The 17,806-nt window shown below is 51.6% G+C and overlaps 1 protein-coding gene across 1 annotated transcript in view; it reads right to left on the bottom strand.

Moving 5' to 3' along the window:
* Window positions 1–17,806, bottom strand: part of ABCA12 (ATP binding cassette subfamily A member 12) — a 313,653-nt gene that overhangs the window by 239,016 nt on the left and 56,831 nt on the right. Inside the window, exons 3-4 of the mRNA XM_073646632.1 lie at window positions 2,561–2,687; window positions 426–514 (exon numbers count right to left, since the gene is read on the bottom strand). Of these exons, the coding sequence (XP_073502733.1) occupies window positions 426–514; window positions 2,561–2,687 (216 nt within the window). The remainder of the gene's footprint in view (window positions 1–425; window positions 515–2,560; window positions 2,688–17,806) is intronic.

A 17,806-nucleotide genomic window follows, 5' to 3' on the forward strand; every position in this document is an offset into this window, starting at 1 on the left:
ATTGTTTTTTTCACAATCAATATTGAAAAAATATGAAAAATTGTAAAAACCTAAAAAGAAAACAAAAGAAATATATTGTATAATGACTATATATTTCTTTATCAACTCTGGCAAGACAGAAACCATGAGATGGTACAGATAGATGGAACGTAGCTGGGAAATGCACTGAACAATTTTGGCCACAGGTGAACTGAGCGCCTCATTAGAATATTTAAAAAAAGAAATAAAGAACAATTTTGGCATATGCAACAATGGATTTTGCCATTAATGGTATTTTTTTATAAAAGCTATGTTGCTTACAAGATTCTGTGCTTGGTTTGAATAGTCATTGTGTGCTGACAGGCTCCATTAAGTTGTAATTGTGATGATGGATATTGTTTATCACATATACTTAAAGAAAGACACGTAAAAAGGTAAAAACTTACATAAAGTTGCTAATTGATCATTTGAAGATTCCATCTGTGATATGTTACTTCCACCACGAGAATCAACAGATCGCTTCTGTAACCTAGAACTAGAGAAATAGAATTATGTCAGATACAATTCTCTATTAATAGAAGATATAACATCTGGTATTGAGAACTACAGGTGGCACTCCAACATTTATACAGGGTCAAGACTAATGATGCCTTATGTTAGGTAGGTCGCTTTACAACCTCAGTAAGTCTAAATCATGCTTTATCACTGACGCCAAATTCAACCTCCAATTATGTCTTAAAGTGGATCTGTCTCTAGATTTCCCCCATTGAAACTGTTCACATTGATAAACAGCTGTCATAGACCTGAAGAGGCTGGTGTATTTACTGTAAAAATCCATTTCATAATGATGTATTAAGATGATTCCAGTTATAGAATGAAACAGTTCATGAGTCCAAATGTATTCTACCTCCACCCACCCAGCCTGATACCTGCAGCTTGTACTGAGCAGTGTGAGATCTCAGCAGAACGAGAGCTACTGAGGAGCTGTCAATCAGGCTAAGTGGGCGAGATTGAGTTACACTTTCATAACTGGATTGTCTTACCCCATTCCTGCCCCTGAAGACAACAGATGCACTATACGAATATCGTCGTGCAGTTTTATATGTAAAGTTACGTGTGTCTAATGTAATGTATTATGGTGATGTACAGTATAAAAGGTGTTAATGCATAATGTGAATATAACATACGGATAAGCTTAGGACAGCATAGGATATAGAATAGGGATAATAGGTTAGCATGTAGATAGGAAACGGTTAAGGTTAGGTTTAGCCCAGTGGGTGGGCACTAGTGCTGATAAGAAGGGGGTACTTCCTGGATGAGGAGAGTTCAGTGTCAGTCAGTGAACTGTGGAGTGAATTCAGGTTCAGGTGGTGTGGGTTGCTGGGGGCAGCTTGAGCCAAATGTTCAGGGCAGTGGGCGGACAAATGGAGATCCCTAATGGACATGCCAACAGCATCTGGAGCCTAGGGCCCGGGCCAGGTATATGGAGCGGGCCTGGTCTTCCGATATCATGAGGTTGGTGGACATGGAGTTACATGGGAGCAGGTGGCCAGTCCCGGTTGCACTGCCGGAGTGGACAACGAATCCCTGGGGCTGATGGAATCAGCAGGCTTGGGGGTAGTCCAGAATGAAAGTGTGACAGCACAAATGAGGAGTTGTGCTAAGGAGGAAGGAAGTCTGCATTGCTATGGCCTATTCCACCTGTTTCCACCTGATGAACTTGGACTGTTCAATAAAAGTTTGACTGTTTCAAAGAACCTGGTGTCTCATGTATTGTGTGTGGAGGCTCCTGAGGACGGAAGTCTGGAGGCAGCGGAGACCTGCGCCCTACAGGTGAGTGTGATGCACCCCACACCCTCCAGCACACTGGGACTGGGACACCCCTTGTCTGTAAAGTGCCAGAGTGCAACCAGACAGCAGCTTGGTTGTGACTACACTCTGCAGCACTCTACATAGGCATATTGTATTGATTGAATTGTGGTGAAAACCAAATACAGGTGCTCAATGCATCATGACGTGGCCAATAATTTAAGTGCACCTTCCCACCTGCTTGCCAAGCCATGATGCATGGTACTTGGATTGAACAGTCATTCTGTGCTAACAGAGTCCCTTGCACTGTTTTTTTTTTTAATATGGAGATAAGTCCAAAGCAACAGAGAGTACTACACATATTCTAGCTTTCTAATACACTCAATATCCTGTCTTTAAGCTCTCCAGGACTGAGCCATCTGATCAGTATTTACCACACATATATCTCCTCTATAGATGTGTAGATACATCCATTAGATCAATATACATATCCTGGCCACAGAAAAATGATATAGAGGCTTTCCCACAGCTAAAGTACTCAAGATCGGAGGTCAGGTAAAGTTAAATATTTACTAAATATGCCATAAATGCCTAAGATAATAATCTTTTCAGCATATGTAGAAAATCATAACCTATACTAGAAAGTGAGAGGCCTTCTAGTCCTATTAACCAGATTTGTATATTGTCTTTACTATGAATGAATATGTACAGTATAAAGTACTTTTTGTTGTCACCAATGTGTAATTTCATCACAAATATTTTTTCCTCCTACCTGTTGCTTGTAGTTGCTGTGTTTGGTATATATGACTTGTTTGAACATTTAATATCTGAATCACAGAGAAAGTTTTGTAGAAAAGGGATCATCCCCATACTCTGGAGATTTCTGGGAGCCAGGTAACCTGCAAAGAAGAAGATGGGGATCAACAACAAATAAATGACAGTCATATATATACACTTCCTATTACAAATGCATCAACCTAAATATTTATCCGGAGTCCCCTAGTGATGTGGGGTTTTAATCTTGTATATTAGTACATTTGTAGTCCGTCTCTGAAAGTTCATGATATGAGAAGGATCTGCGTCAAATAGTTGCCTACAATCAAAGCAATATTTTCAATAGCACATACTGTACATAGAGACATGGGCGTACCCACTGTGGGGCAGGGGGGGGGGGCAGCTGCCCCCCCCTAGAAGCAGGCACGCCGCACACCAGGGCCGGCGTCAGCACCCGGCGCACCCCGCGCGCTATGGGACCGGTGAGTGGAGGAGAGCGGTGTCAGCGCCCGCTCCCCCCCCGCTTGCTCAGGGCCCCGGCACCCGGCACAATACTTACCCCTCCCTGTGCCTTCGCAGCAGCTCCTGCATCCTCCGCGGCTGCTGCACTGTGATGTCTCAGGTCAGAGGGCGCGGTGACGTCTTTACACCGCGCTCTTTCCTGAGCAGTCACAGCGCAGAGCGGGATGAGGCCGGGGCGCGTGGAGTCCGGAGCAGCGGCAGCAGGTGAGAAGTGAGGTGAGTATTTAATTTTTTTTTTTATTGTATGGAGGCATGGGGCATTATAAGGGAGGGGGGTGGGGGTTGTGACATCCTGCATGGGGCATTATAAGGGGGGGTTGACATCCTGCATGGGGCATTATAAGGGTGGGGTGTGTGACATCCTGCATGGGGCATTATAAGGGGGGGTGACATCCTGCATGGGGCATTATAAGGGGGGGTGACATACTGCATGGGGCATTATAAGGGTCGGGGGGTGACATCCTACATGGGGCATTATAAGGGGGGAGGTGACATCCTGCATGGGGCATTATAAGGGTGGGCGGTGTGACATCCTGCATGGGGCATTATAAGGGGGGGGTGGTGACATCCTGCATGGGGCATTATAAGGGAGGGGGGGTGACATCCTGCATGGGGCATTATAAGGGGGGGGTGACATCCTGCATGGGGCATTATAATGGGGGTGTGTGACATCCTGCATCAGGCATTATAAGGGGGGGTGACATCCTGCATGGGACATTATAAGGGGGGGTGTGTGTGACATCCTGCATGGGGCATTATAAGGGGGGGGTGACATCCTGCATGGGGCATTATAAGGGGGGGGGTGTGTGACATCCTGCATGGGGCATTATAAGGGAGAGGTGTGTGTGACATCCTGCATGGGGCATTATAAGGGGGCGGGTGACATCCTGCATGGGGCATTATAAGGGAGGGGGTGTGTGTGACATCCTGCATGGGGCATTATAAGGAAGGGGGGGTGTGTGCCATCCTGCATGGGGCATTATATGGGTGGAACAGCCTGCGTGGGGCATTATGTGGGGGGAACAGCCTGCGTGGGGCATTATGTGGGGGGGAACAGCCTGCATGGGGCATTATGTGGGGGGAAACAGCCTGCATGAGGCATTATGTGTGGGGAACAGCCTGCATGGAGCGTTATATGGGGGCCAGTATTCTGTATGGAGCGTTATATGGGGGCCAGTATCCTGCATGGAGCGTTATATGGGGGCCAGTATCCTGCATGGAGCGTTATATGGAGGCCAGTATCCTGCATGAAGCGTTATATAGGGGCCAGTATTCTGTATGGAGCGTTATATGGGGGCCAGTATCCTGCATGGAGCGTTATATGGAGGCCAGTATCCTGCATGAAGCGTTATATAGGGGCCAGTATTCTGTATGGAGCGTTATATGGGGGCCAATATCCTGTATGGAGCGTTATATGGGGGCCAGTATTCCGTATGGAGTGCTATATGGGGGCCAGTATCCTGTATGGAGTGTTATATGGGGGCCAGTATTCCGTATGGAGCGTTATATGGGGGCCAGTATTCTGTATGGAGCATTTTATGGGGGCCATAATTCTGTATGGAGCGTTATATGGGGGCCAGTATCCTGTATGGAGCGTTATATGGGGGCCACTATTCTGTATGGAGCATTATATAGGGGCCAGAATTCTGTATGGAGCATTATATGGGGGCCAGTATCCTGTATGGAGCGTTATATGGGAGCCAGTATTCTGTATGGAGCGTTATATGGGGGCCAGTATTCTGTATGGAGCGTTATATGGGGGCCAGTATTCTGTATGGAGCGTTATATGGGGGCCAGTATCCTGTATGGAGCGTTATATGGGGGCCAGTATTCTGTATGGAGCGTTATATGGGGGCCAGTATTCTGTATGGAGCATTATATGGGGGCCAGTATCCTGTATGGAGCGTTATATGGGAGCCAGAATTCTGTATGGAGCGTTATATGGGGGAGCGTTATATGGGGGCCAGTATGCTGTATGGAGCGTTATATGGGAGCCAGTATCCTGTATGGAGCGTTATATGGGGACCAGTATCCTGTATGGAGCATTTTATGGAGGCCCGTATACTGTGTGGAGCGATTTGCCGGTTTCTGAGCTATTGTGGAATTTACAATAGATATCACTCATGTAATGTAAGAAGTGAAATCTTTGCATTGTACTATATATTTCTCTTCGGTATCTGTGACCATGGCTTGCCCCCCCCCCCTAGTTTTGATCCTGGGTACGCCCATGCATAGAGATATTTCTTTTTCTAGTTATCAGATTTTTCATAAATATATAAATAGAGAGCAATCAAGACACGACAAAATAATAGCAAAGAATTAATAAGTATTTTCATTTTTCATCTGCTAAATGCGCTGTCAGGAATTCTGTAAAGGATTTTAATATAGCTTTAGATTATTATTCAATCGTATATTATTAGGATTTAACATAATGAAACTTCTATCACTTCCATCATAAAAATAAACAGAGAATAATAATGATAGCCATCCGTTGCGTCACTGCAGTAGCGAGTCCCACGCCATGATCTAATGAAAGCTTTGTTACGCAAGTTTATTTAGCATTTCTTGTAACGCAATGAATATATTTCCGGCTTTGGTCATGTAACTTCTTATTATGACTTGTAGAGCTGCATTCTGGAAGCTAATAATTACCCCACCTATTGACATTTCTATAGATGGGACTGTAAGAACGAAAAATCACACCTACATGTTCAAAAAGTCCTACTGTAAAATATTTCCCTGACAGGTGATGATAACAAGTGACAACTACATTCTAATAGTAGTTTACAAAAAGTTATTGATTACTTTTAGGGCAACTGTGAGTAAAATGCCTGAACTGCACCATTGGACTCCGTGTGATTTATGCTGCGCCTGCACCATCACCCCCACCATCCACCTACATTGCCCTGAGGCTACACTCTTCCCGTGGGGAGTTATCCTATCCCTGTGCTGCACACCAACACCAGCCTCAGCGGTCTGCCTTGCAGCGGCGGTCATCCCTGACCGCAATCCACGGGTGGCGTAGTCGGACATTCAAAATACTGATAAATAGACTGCCACAGCATTTGATCTGACCACCCTGAGCCACGGGATCGGGTTGCCACTACTACCCCCAGCATCGCACAGAAACCCAGTCCCGGGTACCCCACGGCCCAGGGGGTGAGTCAGCTTTGGCGTAGTTGGCAGGATTGTGACCAACCCGCCACAAACGGGTATTGCGTGCCTGAAAAGAGACTGTTTCACTGTATTGAAAATGGCGCTCGCCCCAGAAGAACAGACGCCATAATGTGCGCGCCAAAAGATAACAAGAAGCCACCTCCCATCGTGGGCCAGGTCCCAGAATGGCGCCAAAGAAGGAGCCCACCCCCAACAGCCATGAGTGCGGCTGTAGAGATGTCCATCAACGTGGGGGGGCTGCCCCTGAGAGTGATTGTCAGAAGGTTGCCCCGGGACCACCCCCAACAGGGGCGGAAAGAGAAGAAAACCGAGGGGCAGGGTGTGGTTTGGATCAGTCTCACCAGATCACACCCGGAGATGGAGAGGAGCGTCAACTCTAGCACCCTGGCAAGCGGCCTGCTGCAGGCCGAGGCGTCCCTGTACAGCCTCACGGAGCTGATGGCTCAGCTCCCCGCAGAAGACCCTGAGCTCCTGTGGACAGTGCTTGAGGAGCTGGACCGGAGGATGGTCCGAGCGCAGAGGGAAGTCATCGACGGATGGAGGGAGGAGATGGCCCGGCGGGTCGCGACCCGGCAGCAAGAGACGCTGCCAGTACCCGGCAGTGCGCCTGCCCCCGAAGACAGAGAGAGAAGACCGGAGGCCGAGAACAGCACTGCCGCGGAGGCAGGTAAGGCGGACGCCCCTGCCCCGGGTCCTGACGCCGTAGCCTTACCCCTGGATCCCGCCGTGGAGCCAGAAGTCCCAGGAGCCGCTGCAGCTTCCACGCTCCCGCCGCAAACACCTGGGCCGCAAGCCGCGAAGACCGCCGCTGAACCATGCCCCCCGTCGTGCCCCCTGACCCCGGACGTGACCGAGAGCAGCTTGCCTCAGGCCTGGTCGCAAGGCCTGGTGCCCTCAAGCGCCTGTCGCCCGTTGGCGCCCCCGGTCTCGAAACCACCACCCCTGGGCGCGGACCTGTATGCCCAACTGACCGGTCCGGATGGAGAGCCAGTCCCCGTACCAGAGGGGTGGGTCCACCCTTGTCTTCGGGTGGGCCTGTCCGCAGAGGACGGAGCCTTGCCTCGTCCTCTCCTGCCTGCTCCACAGCCCGTTGATGTCCCCCAGCTCCCGCTCGAAGACGTCCAGTACGAGTGGGACCAGGCCGGTGAGGACCTCATGGGGTTCTCGCAGGAGACGCGGGCGGCCGCAGCCCGCAGGCGAGAGTTCTGTCACCGATAGGTGGCGCAGTTGGAGAAGGAGAGATGGGTGCGGCGCCAGAGGTATGAGCAACTGCAGGCCCGGAGCGCAGAACAGAAAATGCGCGCCCGACGAGACCCCCAAACCGCACGCAGTCCCAGAATCATAGGGACTGTGGTGAAATTCCACCAAGAAGAGGGGTGGGGTTTCATCAAGGACCCGACGACGGACACGGATGTGTTTGTCACCCAGAGGGACGTAGAGAGTCACCTGCCAGAAGGACACCGGAAGCGGGATTTATTCCCGGGAGATCGAGTGTTCTACACCAGACACAGAGGTCTGCGGGGGTGGTACGCCCTTAACATCCAGAGGGTGGAGGAGGAGCAGTACCTGGAGTGTTGTTGCCCAGAGGACCCGGACGGGTCTGAAGAATATGGCGAGGAGGAAGAAGGTGCGCAGGGAGGACACCGCTACTAAGGAGTGGCAGCGTACCAATGTACATAGTTGCCCGTCAGGGTGAAGGAACTGTTGCAGAGAGTTGCCCGGTATCGGGTCAGTTAAAACCGGCTGAGGACTGGGAGCAGCCAACTTATTGAACTATCCGGCCGAGGACTGGGAGCTGTCAATCTTGTACATAATTGCACTTCTTAAAGTGCCCCCTACTGGTTTTATAAGAGACCACAACAACAACTGACCTCAGAACAAAAACCCATTAGAGGTGGCTGAAGACGAGGTCCAGCAGCTGGATCAGCTGCGCCCTGCAGCCACCCCAGGGCCTGCCTTGAGGGTTTACGAACGTGTATTTTGTTTATGTGTTTGCACTTAATAGAAAGATGGACACCTGGTTGCAAAGTACACTGTGACCAGTTAACCAAAGTTTTACATGAAGAATGTTTACAAGAAAAATGTTTTATATGTGACAGATGTGGTTCTAAAAGTGAAAAGAGTTTTATAATGTTTTATATATGTGAAGAAAGTCTTATAATAACTGCTGAAAGAGAAAATGTGCCATTAACGTTAAAAGAGAAGAATTGCCTCCCATAAAGGGGAGTTATAATGGTTTATAATCTTATATGTGAATGCATTCTAAAAAAAAAACCTGCATGTTTCTGAATGGTCTTTTGCTTTGTTCCAGCCCGAGGACGTGCTGTGGTTTACCAGGGGGGAATGTGGCGCCCCGAGGGTTCGGTTGCCACAGGGGTATTGCACCTCAACCATAGGTGTGATATTCCACTCCCAGGTAAGGATGGAGTGTGGACCAGGGCTCAGTTAGCTGCATACACACACTCACCCCATTTCCGGGGGACAGCTCGACGGTGCTCCCATTTATGCAGGCACGACTGACTATGTCCTCGGACAGCTCGACGGTGCTCCCATTTATGCAGGCACAACTGACCATGTCCCTGGCTGGAGTGGGGAGGGGGGAGAGAACCCAGTGATGTAGGAGCAGTAGGGGACGGTTTCTAGAGCATAGGAAGGAGCTCATTGGGTGCATGTCACCTGAGCTCAGACACATAGAAGCAGATAAAAGGTGGGAGCCATCTTAGAAGTTGAGTTCAGAGAAGCAGAGTAAAGGAGTAGAGAGCTGACAGGGAGCCGAGGCTCAGCCTGAGCTCAGCTCCACGAGGCAGGCCTAGAGAGAAGGCCGGGGCCAGAGAGGAGAAGAGGAGAAGGAGAAGGAAGGAAAGAGGAGAGACAGAGGAGTAGAAAGGCTCCAGAAACAAGAAGGCAGAAGGGACCATAAGAGAGCAGAACGGACAGCAACCGTTGCAAGCCCACGTTATATCGGGTGAAGGGTCAAGCCGGTGAAGGGTACCGGATTCCCAAGTTGGTGGAGGTAAATCATCCCTCAGCCAAGAACCGGAGGTCGTGATCATTTATTGGTGCGACCCCTTGCTACACTCGCTAGGAAGGCACCACATAGGGTCAGGGAAACTGGCACCAAGTTTTACCAGAGAAGGCCCGAGGCAGCCGGACAGAAGCGTGGTCACTGTTGGGGCACGAGAGGCCAGAGAAAGGATAGAAGGGGGTCCTGTGCCACACTCCTGAGTTGCCTGGGGGTTGACTGAGCCCCTCACTTGGTGGACGCAGCACGGCTTGGGCAGTCATTGCTGACAGAGGTGACTTGGACATCAACTGTGAGTAAAAGGCCTGAACTGCACCATTGGACTCTGTGTGATTTATGCTGCGCCTGCACCATCACCCCCAGCATCCACCTACATTGCCCTGAGGCTACACTCTTCCCGTGGGGAGTTATCCTATCCCTGTGCTGCACACCAACACCAGCCTCAGCGATCTGCCTTGCAGCGGCGGTCATCCCTGACCGCAATCCACGGGTGGCGTAGTCGGACATTCAAAACACTGATAAATAGACTGCCACAGCATTTGGTCTGACCACCCTGAGCCACGGGATCGGGTTGCCACTACTACCCCCAGCATCGCACAGAAGCCCGGTCCCGGGTGCCCCACGGCCCAGGGGGCGAGTCAGATCCAATTATGCTAATCAGACTCTGATCAGAGTGTGATCTGATTTTCTCGGAGGTGGAGAGAAAAAAAAAAAAGTTTCTACACCTTCTCCATTCTACACCTTCTCCCATAGACATGAATGGGAGAGTGTCATCCGATTTTCGGAGGCAAATTTTGCATACTGTGATTTTTTTCCTTGGACCACTCGCACAGAATAGAATAACATGGGTACGAGTGCTATCAGTAAAAACGCTGGATAGCACTCTCCAACTAAAACGTACGAGCCCTTAATGTTATATCAGGTTAGGTCAGTACAAGCTGTACATGCAGTATACATGGAACATGACCACGTTCCTCCTATTGAAGAATAATTAATATTGACTTTTTTATTAAATATTTACTAATAAATTTTAAAAAAAGTCAATAAACAAAAACTTGCAAGTTGTCCTATTCTGTCTAATTGTTAAAAGTAGTCTATATCTGTTCTTATATTTGGGAAAGCTGGTTTAAAACTTATTCAGCAAATATCAGTTTTGTATCTCAGGAGACTTAAGGCACAAATTGTCTGACTCCTATCACTCTGACAGACTGCAAACCATGTATGACTTTTTACATAAGCAGAACTGTCAGGGACCGACTCTACCGATCGCACCACTGCCACCAAATTGTCAGGGAGATCACGAAAATATCTCACCGCTGCCACCAATTGTCAGGACAATAACCCAACTAATTGACAATGCAACGGCTGCTATTGCAACTGGGCAGGTTATTGTGTGCTTTCACAGTTAACGTATGGAATATACACATCCGATTCCACCCTTGACCAGCAACCGTGCAGAGAAAACCCAACACTTGGCTATAAATATATATACGCTCGTTGCCAAGCTACGCAATAACCAAAGAAAAACTAGCTGCCACCACCAGTCGTTTATTACAAGCTGAGAGGATGCCCATTACTGGTAATGCTGAGTCTCACGAGGCTTCAGGGGTACGATTTATAGAGCAAGAAGAACAAAGCTATTACATTTTATAACTTTAATCCATAAATTAGGCAGTGCTTATAAAAATATACAAGAGATGTTGCAAAGGGGACAAGACAATACAGTGTATACAGTTACATAAAAATAAAATGGAAATATTTGAAAATTAAAAAGAAAATTACTAGACCTTTCATCATAGGAATGGCACATTTCTTGCAAAGGTGAACGCTCAATTTAGAAAATGGAAACTGTGTGCAGTCCTTATGTGGCGCCCTGCTGCGCATTGGTGCCACAGATCTCAGAGGGGTGCATGGATGGACTTCTCCACAAGAGGCCCTCATAGCATTCACACACCTCCACCCTACCACCTCAGACCACCAGAGGGAGCCCGGATAGGGATATATATACTGGAGGGTGGAGTTAGGCAGGCAGCCTGGAGTCTTCAGTCTGTGAGAAGGTCAGTCTGTTGAGAGGAGCTCCTGCAGAAGCTAGACTGCAGTGGAGCCCAGTCAGTTCAGTCCAGACTCAGAGAGATCAGATTAGAGAGCCAGGAGCGTGCCGACGCCAAAAGAGCGGTGAAGCGCAGCCTGCCTGCTGCAGTGTGAAGCCTAGTGAGGGCCCCGAGCGTGGCCGAAGGTGAGTGGAAAGAGAGTAACATAGGGGGCAGAGGAGCTTTACCCGCTCACCCCAAGAACATATACCGGACACCGGGTCCGCGTCTGCAGGGATTCCTACACCCAGCAGAAACAACCGGAACCCCTGGCGAACTATACGTCCCAGGAACACCAAAAGCTGATTACGTACCAGGGTCAGGAGTCACGGAGGCCCCAGAGACCAGGGAGTGTGAACTCCAACAGAAGGCCCTACCACCAGGTCAGCAGGTGCAAGACAGAGACCATGTTAGGCCTAGCTCCAGGCAGGTCAGAAACTTATCAAGGAAAGGCAAGGAACAGAAGGCCCCACACCCGCTCACTGGGGAGAGTCCTCCTGATATGCACCCTTCACCCTAAAGTGCCCTGGATCGTGCCTGAAACACCACCAGTAAAGGTACTGAAGTGAACTGTCGTGTGTGTGTGCCTATTCTTCCTCTGACCCAGCTGGGTCCCCTCTGTCCTGCATCCCCTCACTTACGCTGCCCTGAGGCCCCGCTCCACCTGTGGGGAGCCGCATCAACTAAGCTGCCTAAACACCGGCCTCAGAGGAATGTCGCAGCGCTGGTGATCCTCACCAGACACCACAGGAGGCATCACGAACATTCCCCTACCCCATATAACCTTTCCCCCTTTTTTAAGAGTGACCCCAGGGTACGAGCCCGGGAGCCGGCCACCGCGACATCCCCCAGAACTAGGCAACAACAAGGTGCCGAGTCGTCCCCATCCCTCGGGCGTGTCATCTCCTCCTGGCGTCACGAACAGGATTCCGTGCTCGCTGCAACGATGGAGTGTTGTGCCCGTTGCCACCGGGTACTGTGCGCCTTTAATCAGAACTGTGTAATTAACTGTGGCGAAGATCACCGCCATTGTTGCGGGAAGAAGGGCGTAACTGCGGGAAACTGAGAGGCGTACCTGATGAAGCGCGCAAAGCCCCGGACACGCCCCACGCCTCGACGTCAAACCAGGAAGCGCCAGGTCCTGGAAGGAACCCCGGTGAGTGCTCTGACGTAGGACGAAAGCGACGCAAGGTCCTGAAGAAAGACCGTCACCTGCGGAGCTGCGGCCTACCGGAAAAGAAAAGAAGGTAGGCCACGGTTCGCTAGGGGGGCGCAAGAATGTCCGAAGAACAGCACAACGCCGGAGTACCGGTTAACGGCCCTGATGATCAACCCGCGCCTGGCGCCGAGCAGGCCGGAGCAGCCACTCCACCAGCAGGGCTTGTAACCACTCTCATACCCATGGCCCTACCGTACATCCCTGGAGTGAAGTGGCTCCCCCCAGTACAGCGGCAAACCAGATACCCTGTCTGGATTCAAAAGGAAAATATGCGGTATACTAGACATGTACTCTATGACAGGCAAGCAAAGAGCCGCTGTTGTATTGGGACAATTGACTGGTGCTGCAGAGCGAGAAGTAGTAGTCAGTGTCGGCAATCTTTAAAAAATTACAGACTGTCTTTGAGAATCGTACTGAGACAGACCTCCGGATGAGGTTCTACAACTGCTCTCAGCAACCGGAGGACAGTGTTAGGGACTATGCCTGGCGTTTACAAGGGGCCCTGCGAGCTCTGAAACAGGTTAGTCCAACCAGCATCAATGATGAAAATAGAATGCTGAAGGAATAGTTTATCCGGGGACTGAGGTCTCAAGAAGAGAGCAGGACTGTGCGTTGGTGGTCCCTGGATCATCCAGATGCCACCTTTGACACTCTTAAGGAGATGGCTATAAAAGGACTGCAACCCCTGGAAACAACTGCTATCCAATGTTACCAGGGTGGGGCCACCCCAGTGCCCGCAGCGTCCACCTATTCCCTGGTGGCTGCTGAAGCCAAGGTGCAAGCAACGTCCCCTAGTGAGGTGGACAGCCTGCGCTCTGAAGTGCGTCAGTTGAACAAAACCCTGACCACTGTACTGAGTGCCCTGCAGCTGCGGACGGAGCCCGAGGAGGAAGGAAGGATCCTGCTAGCCGACAGCCCTGAGGATGTCCCCTGGATGAGAAGGAGGAGGAGGACAATGCCACCCCCTGGGAGGACTAGCGACCAACGCTGCCCGCCGAAGGACCCTGTCTGCCACCACTGCCACAAGACAGGTCACGCCGTCCGGAGCTGTCCTTTAAACGAGCAAACCCTGGGGCCGAGGGCCGACACCCAGGAGTAGACCCCTCAGGCCCATCAAACTAGTACCGCAGGTTCGTGAGAGGAAGACCTTTCCTGTCCATCATGCTGGACGGCATCGCGACACCTGCTCTGCTGGACACAGGATCTCAGGTAACCATCATGCCTGATGTCCTCTACAAAAGGTTCTGGTCCATAGACGAACTTCACCCACCAGATCCAAATCTTTTCGTGTATGCCTCAAACGGCCTCCCCCTTAACCTAGTGGTTAAGGATGTGGCAGTAAAGGTGGGAAGAGTGGAACTGAAGGACCAGGGACTAATTGTAGTAGAGACTAATCCTGATGATACAGACTTGTATATGGTACTGGGCACAAATATTGTTAGTAACTGTTTGGGAGAAGTGTTGTTCTTGCTCCAACAGATAGCTGACACTGCCAGACCAGGGCAGAGAAGGGCGCTCCAGAAAGAGATCCGAGCCCTTATGTACCAGCAACAGGTAAAGCTAACAGGCGGTGAAATTGGTAATGTACGGGTGACAGACCCGGTACCCATTGTGATTCCCCCGATGAGTGAAATGCTGATTTGGTGTAGAGCAGCAATAGGTCTCAAAGGACGGAGCTACCAGGCGGTAGTAGAGCCCCTTAGCTCAGAGCATAGACCTACACTCTTAACTGCCAGAAGGGTGGTGGATGTACGCAATGGGAGGGTGCCCGTACGCCTCCTAAACTATGGGGAGGACGAGATTAGATTACCACGCTATGCCACTGTTGCCAAACTATACACAGTAGATAACAACTCCATACACACGGCGGAGTCCTTAACCTCACCAGATGAAGTGGAGGATAATGACCCAGGAATCCAGGTGGAGGATTGGTGTCAACAGCTCCATGTTGGGACAGACACCACTCCTGCCCATCAGAAGCAGGGTGTACACCGGGTGGTTCAGGAATACGCGCAGGTATTCAGTAAGCACCCACTTGACTTTGGGAGGATTAAAGGGGTACAACACCATATCCCCACAGGTGACCATCCACCCATCAAAGAACGTTACAGGCCTATACCACCAGCACACTACCAGAAGGCGAAGGAGATGTTGCACGACATGAAGAAGGCAGGGTAGTAAGGGATAGTTGTAGTCCCTGGGCAGCTCCCCTAGTTCTAGTCAGAAAAAGGACGGAAGCATGAGAATGTGTGTAGATTACAGACAAGTAAATCGCGTTACACATAAAGATGCATACCTTTTACCACGTATAGAGGAATCCCTGGCTGCCTTAAAGTCTGCAAATTACTTCTCCACCCTTGACCTCACTAGTGGGTACTGGCAAGTAGCTGTTGCTGAGGAGGATCGGGAGAAGACGGCCTTCACTACCCCGATGGAACTCTGCGAGTTCAACAGCATGCCGTTTGGACTCTGCAACGCCCCCGGAATGTTCCAGAGATTGATGGAGTGCTGCCTGGGATACCGCAACTTCGAGACTGTACTACTATACCTGGACGACGTGATAGTGTACTCCAAAACGTATGAGGACCACTTGAAGCACCTGGCGGAGGTATTTAAGTCGCTGTCCCGGTATGGGATGAAGCTGAAGTCCTCCAAGTGCCACCTGCTAAAGCGAAAGGTACAGTACCTGGGGCACATCGTCAGTCCAGAGGGAGTAGCACCAGACCTGGAGAAGGTCACTGCCATCCAGAAATGGCCGGAGCCGAAGAGCCTCAAGGAGGTACGTCAGTTCCTGGGTCTAGTCGGGTATTACCGGAGGTTTGTGAAAGACTATACCAAGAAATCGGCGCCTCTGCAAGACCTCCTGGTAGGACAGTCCCCCAGAAGCAGAAATCCCCCGTTCCAGTGGGGTAAGGAGCAAGCTGAATCCTTTAAGGTGGTGAAGGAGATCCTGACCGGCGAAGAGTGTGAGCGTGAGCGTCAGAGCGTGAGCATCAGAGCCTGAGCATCAGAGCGTGATCGTCTGAGCGTGAGCGTCAGAGCGTGAGCGTCCGAGCGTGAGCGTCAGAGCGTGAGCGTCTGAGCGTGAGCGTCCGAGCGTGGGCGTCTGAGCGTGAGCGTGAGCGTCCGAGCGTGAGCGTCAGAGCGTGAGCGTCCGAGCGTGAGCATGAGCGTCAGAGCGTGAGCATGAGTGTCAGAGCGTGAGCGTCCGAGCGTGAGCGTCCGAGCGTGAGCGTCCGTGCGTGAGCGTCATAGCGTGAGCGTCTGAGCGTGAGTGTCAGAGCGTCAGCGTCAGAGCGTGAGCGTCCGAGCGTGAGCGTCAGAGTGAGCGTCAGAGCGTGAGCGTCCGAGCGTGAGCATGAGCGTCAGCATCCGAGCGTGAGCGACCGAGCGTGAGCATCAGAGCGTGAGCGTCCGAGCGTAAGCCTGAGCGTCAGAGCGTGAGCGTCCGAGCATGAGTGTCAGAGCGTGAGCATCAGATCGTGAGCGTCAGAGCGTGAGCGTGAGCGTCAGAGCCTGAGCATGAGCGTCAGAGCGTGAGCGTCTGAGCGTGAGCTTCCGAGCGTGAGTGTCAGAGCGTGAGTGTCAGAGCGTGAGCGTGAGCATCAGAGCCTGAGCGTCAGAGCGTGAGCGTCTGAGCGTGAGCGTCAGAGCGTGAGTGTCAGAGCGTGAGCGTCCGAGCGTGAGCGTCTGAGCGTGAGCGTGAGCGTCCGAGCGTGGGCGTCTGAGCGTGAGCGTGAGCGTCTGAGCGTGAGCGTCAGAGCGTGAGCGTGAGCATCAGAGCCTGAGCGTCAGAGCGTGAGCGTCAGAGCGTGAGCGTCAGAGCGTGAGCGTCCGAGCGTGAGCGTCTGAGCGTGAGCGTCCGAGCGTGGGCGTCTGAGCGTGAGCGTGAGCGTCAGAGCGTGAGCGTCTGAGCGTGAGCGTCCGAGCGTGGGCGTCTGAGCGTGAGCGTGAGCGTCTGAGCGTGAGCGTCAGAGCGTGAGCGTCAGAGCGTGAGCGTCAGAGCGTGAGCATGAGTGTCAGAGCGTGAGCGTCCGAGCGTGAGCGTCCGTGCGTGAACGTCATAGCGTGAGCGTCTGAGCGTGAGCGTCAGAGCGTCAGCGTCAGAGTGTGAGCGTCCGAGCGTGAGCGTCAGAGTGAGCGTCAGAGCGTGAGCGTCCGAGCGTGAGCATGAGCGTCAGCATCCGAGCGTGAGCGTCCGAGCGTGAGCGTGAGCATCAGAGCGTGAGCGTCAGAGCGTAAGCCTGAGCGTCAGAGCGTGAGCGTCCGAGCATGAGTGTCAGAGCGTGAGCGTGAGCATCAGATCGTGAGCGTCAGAGCGTGAGCGTCAGAGCCTGAGCATGAGCGTCAGAGCGTGAGCGTCTGAGCGTGAGTGTCAGAGCGTGAGCGTCAGAGCGTGAGCGTGAGTGTCAGAGCGTGAGCGTCCGAGCGTGAGCATCAGAGCGTGAGCGTCCGAGTGTGAGCGTCCGAGCGTGAGCGTCAGAGCATGAGCGTCAGAGCGTGTGAGCGTGAGCGTCAGAGCGTGAGCGTCAGCGTCAGAGCGTGAGCGTGAGAGCGTGAGCGTCCAAGCGTGAGCGTCCGAGCGTGAGCGTCAGAGCGTGAGGGTGAGCATCTGAGGGTGAGCGTCTGAGGGTGTGAGGGTGAGCGTGTGAGGGTGAGCCGCTAATGGCCGCCATCTTTTTCTGAAATCCCGCGTCGCTGATTGGCCGCGGCCTGACCAATCAGCGACGTGGGATTTCCTGGACGGACAGACAGACAGACAGACAGACGGGATAAGACAATTATATATATTAGACAGGGGATTTATAGTTCTTATATACAGTTTGTGACGCCACCTGTGGTATGCGGGTAAAGGGAGCCGCGGCTGCGGAGCAGGTCCTCTGGAGCGGTTGTTAGTGCAGCAGAGTTGGTTTAGCTCTCCAAAGGTAGAGCTTAGCTCCAGAGCTGTGCTGAGATATTATGGATGTTGCTGTTGCAATTGTGGTGCAGTGTAGTACAGGGGGTGATGGCGCAGCAATAATTTCGCAGAGACAGTGGGGTGCAGTCTTCAGGGTTTACTCACAGTTGATAAGTTCCTCAGGTTGCAATTTCCGGATTACGACCTCCCACGTCGCGCTGCGTTCACCAGGCAGGGGTTCAGCAAACTCCCAGGTGTTTCAAGAGTGCCTGACAGGACCCCGTTCTATATGCCCTTTCTCAGCCGTCTTCCTGCGC

Source organism: Phyllobates terribilis, unplaced genomic scaffold, assembly GCF_046119375.1.
Source record: "Phyllobates terribilis strain yellow unplaced genomic scaffold, ASM4611937v1 Scaffold_9__5_contigs__length_417890890, whole genome shotgun sequence".
NCBI lineage: Eukaryota > Metazoa > Chordata > Amphibia > Anura > Dendrobatidae > Phyllobates > Phyllobates terribilis.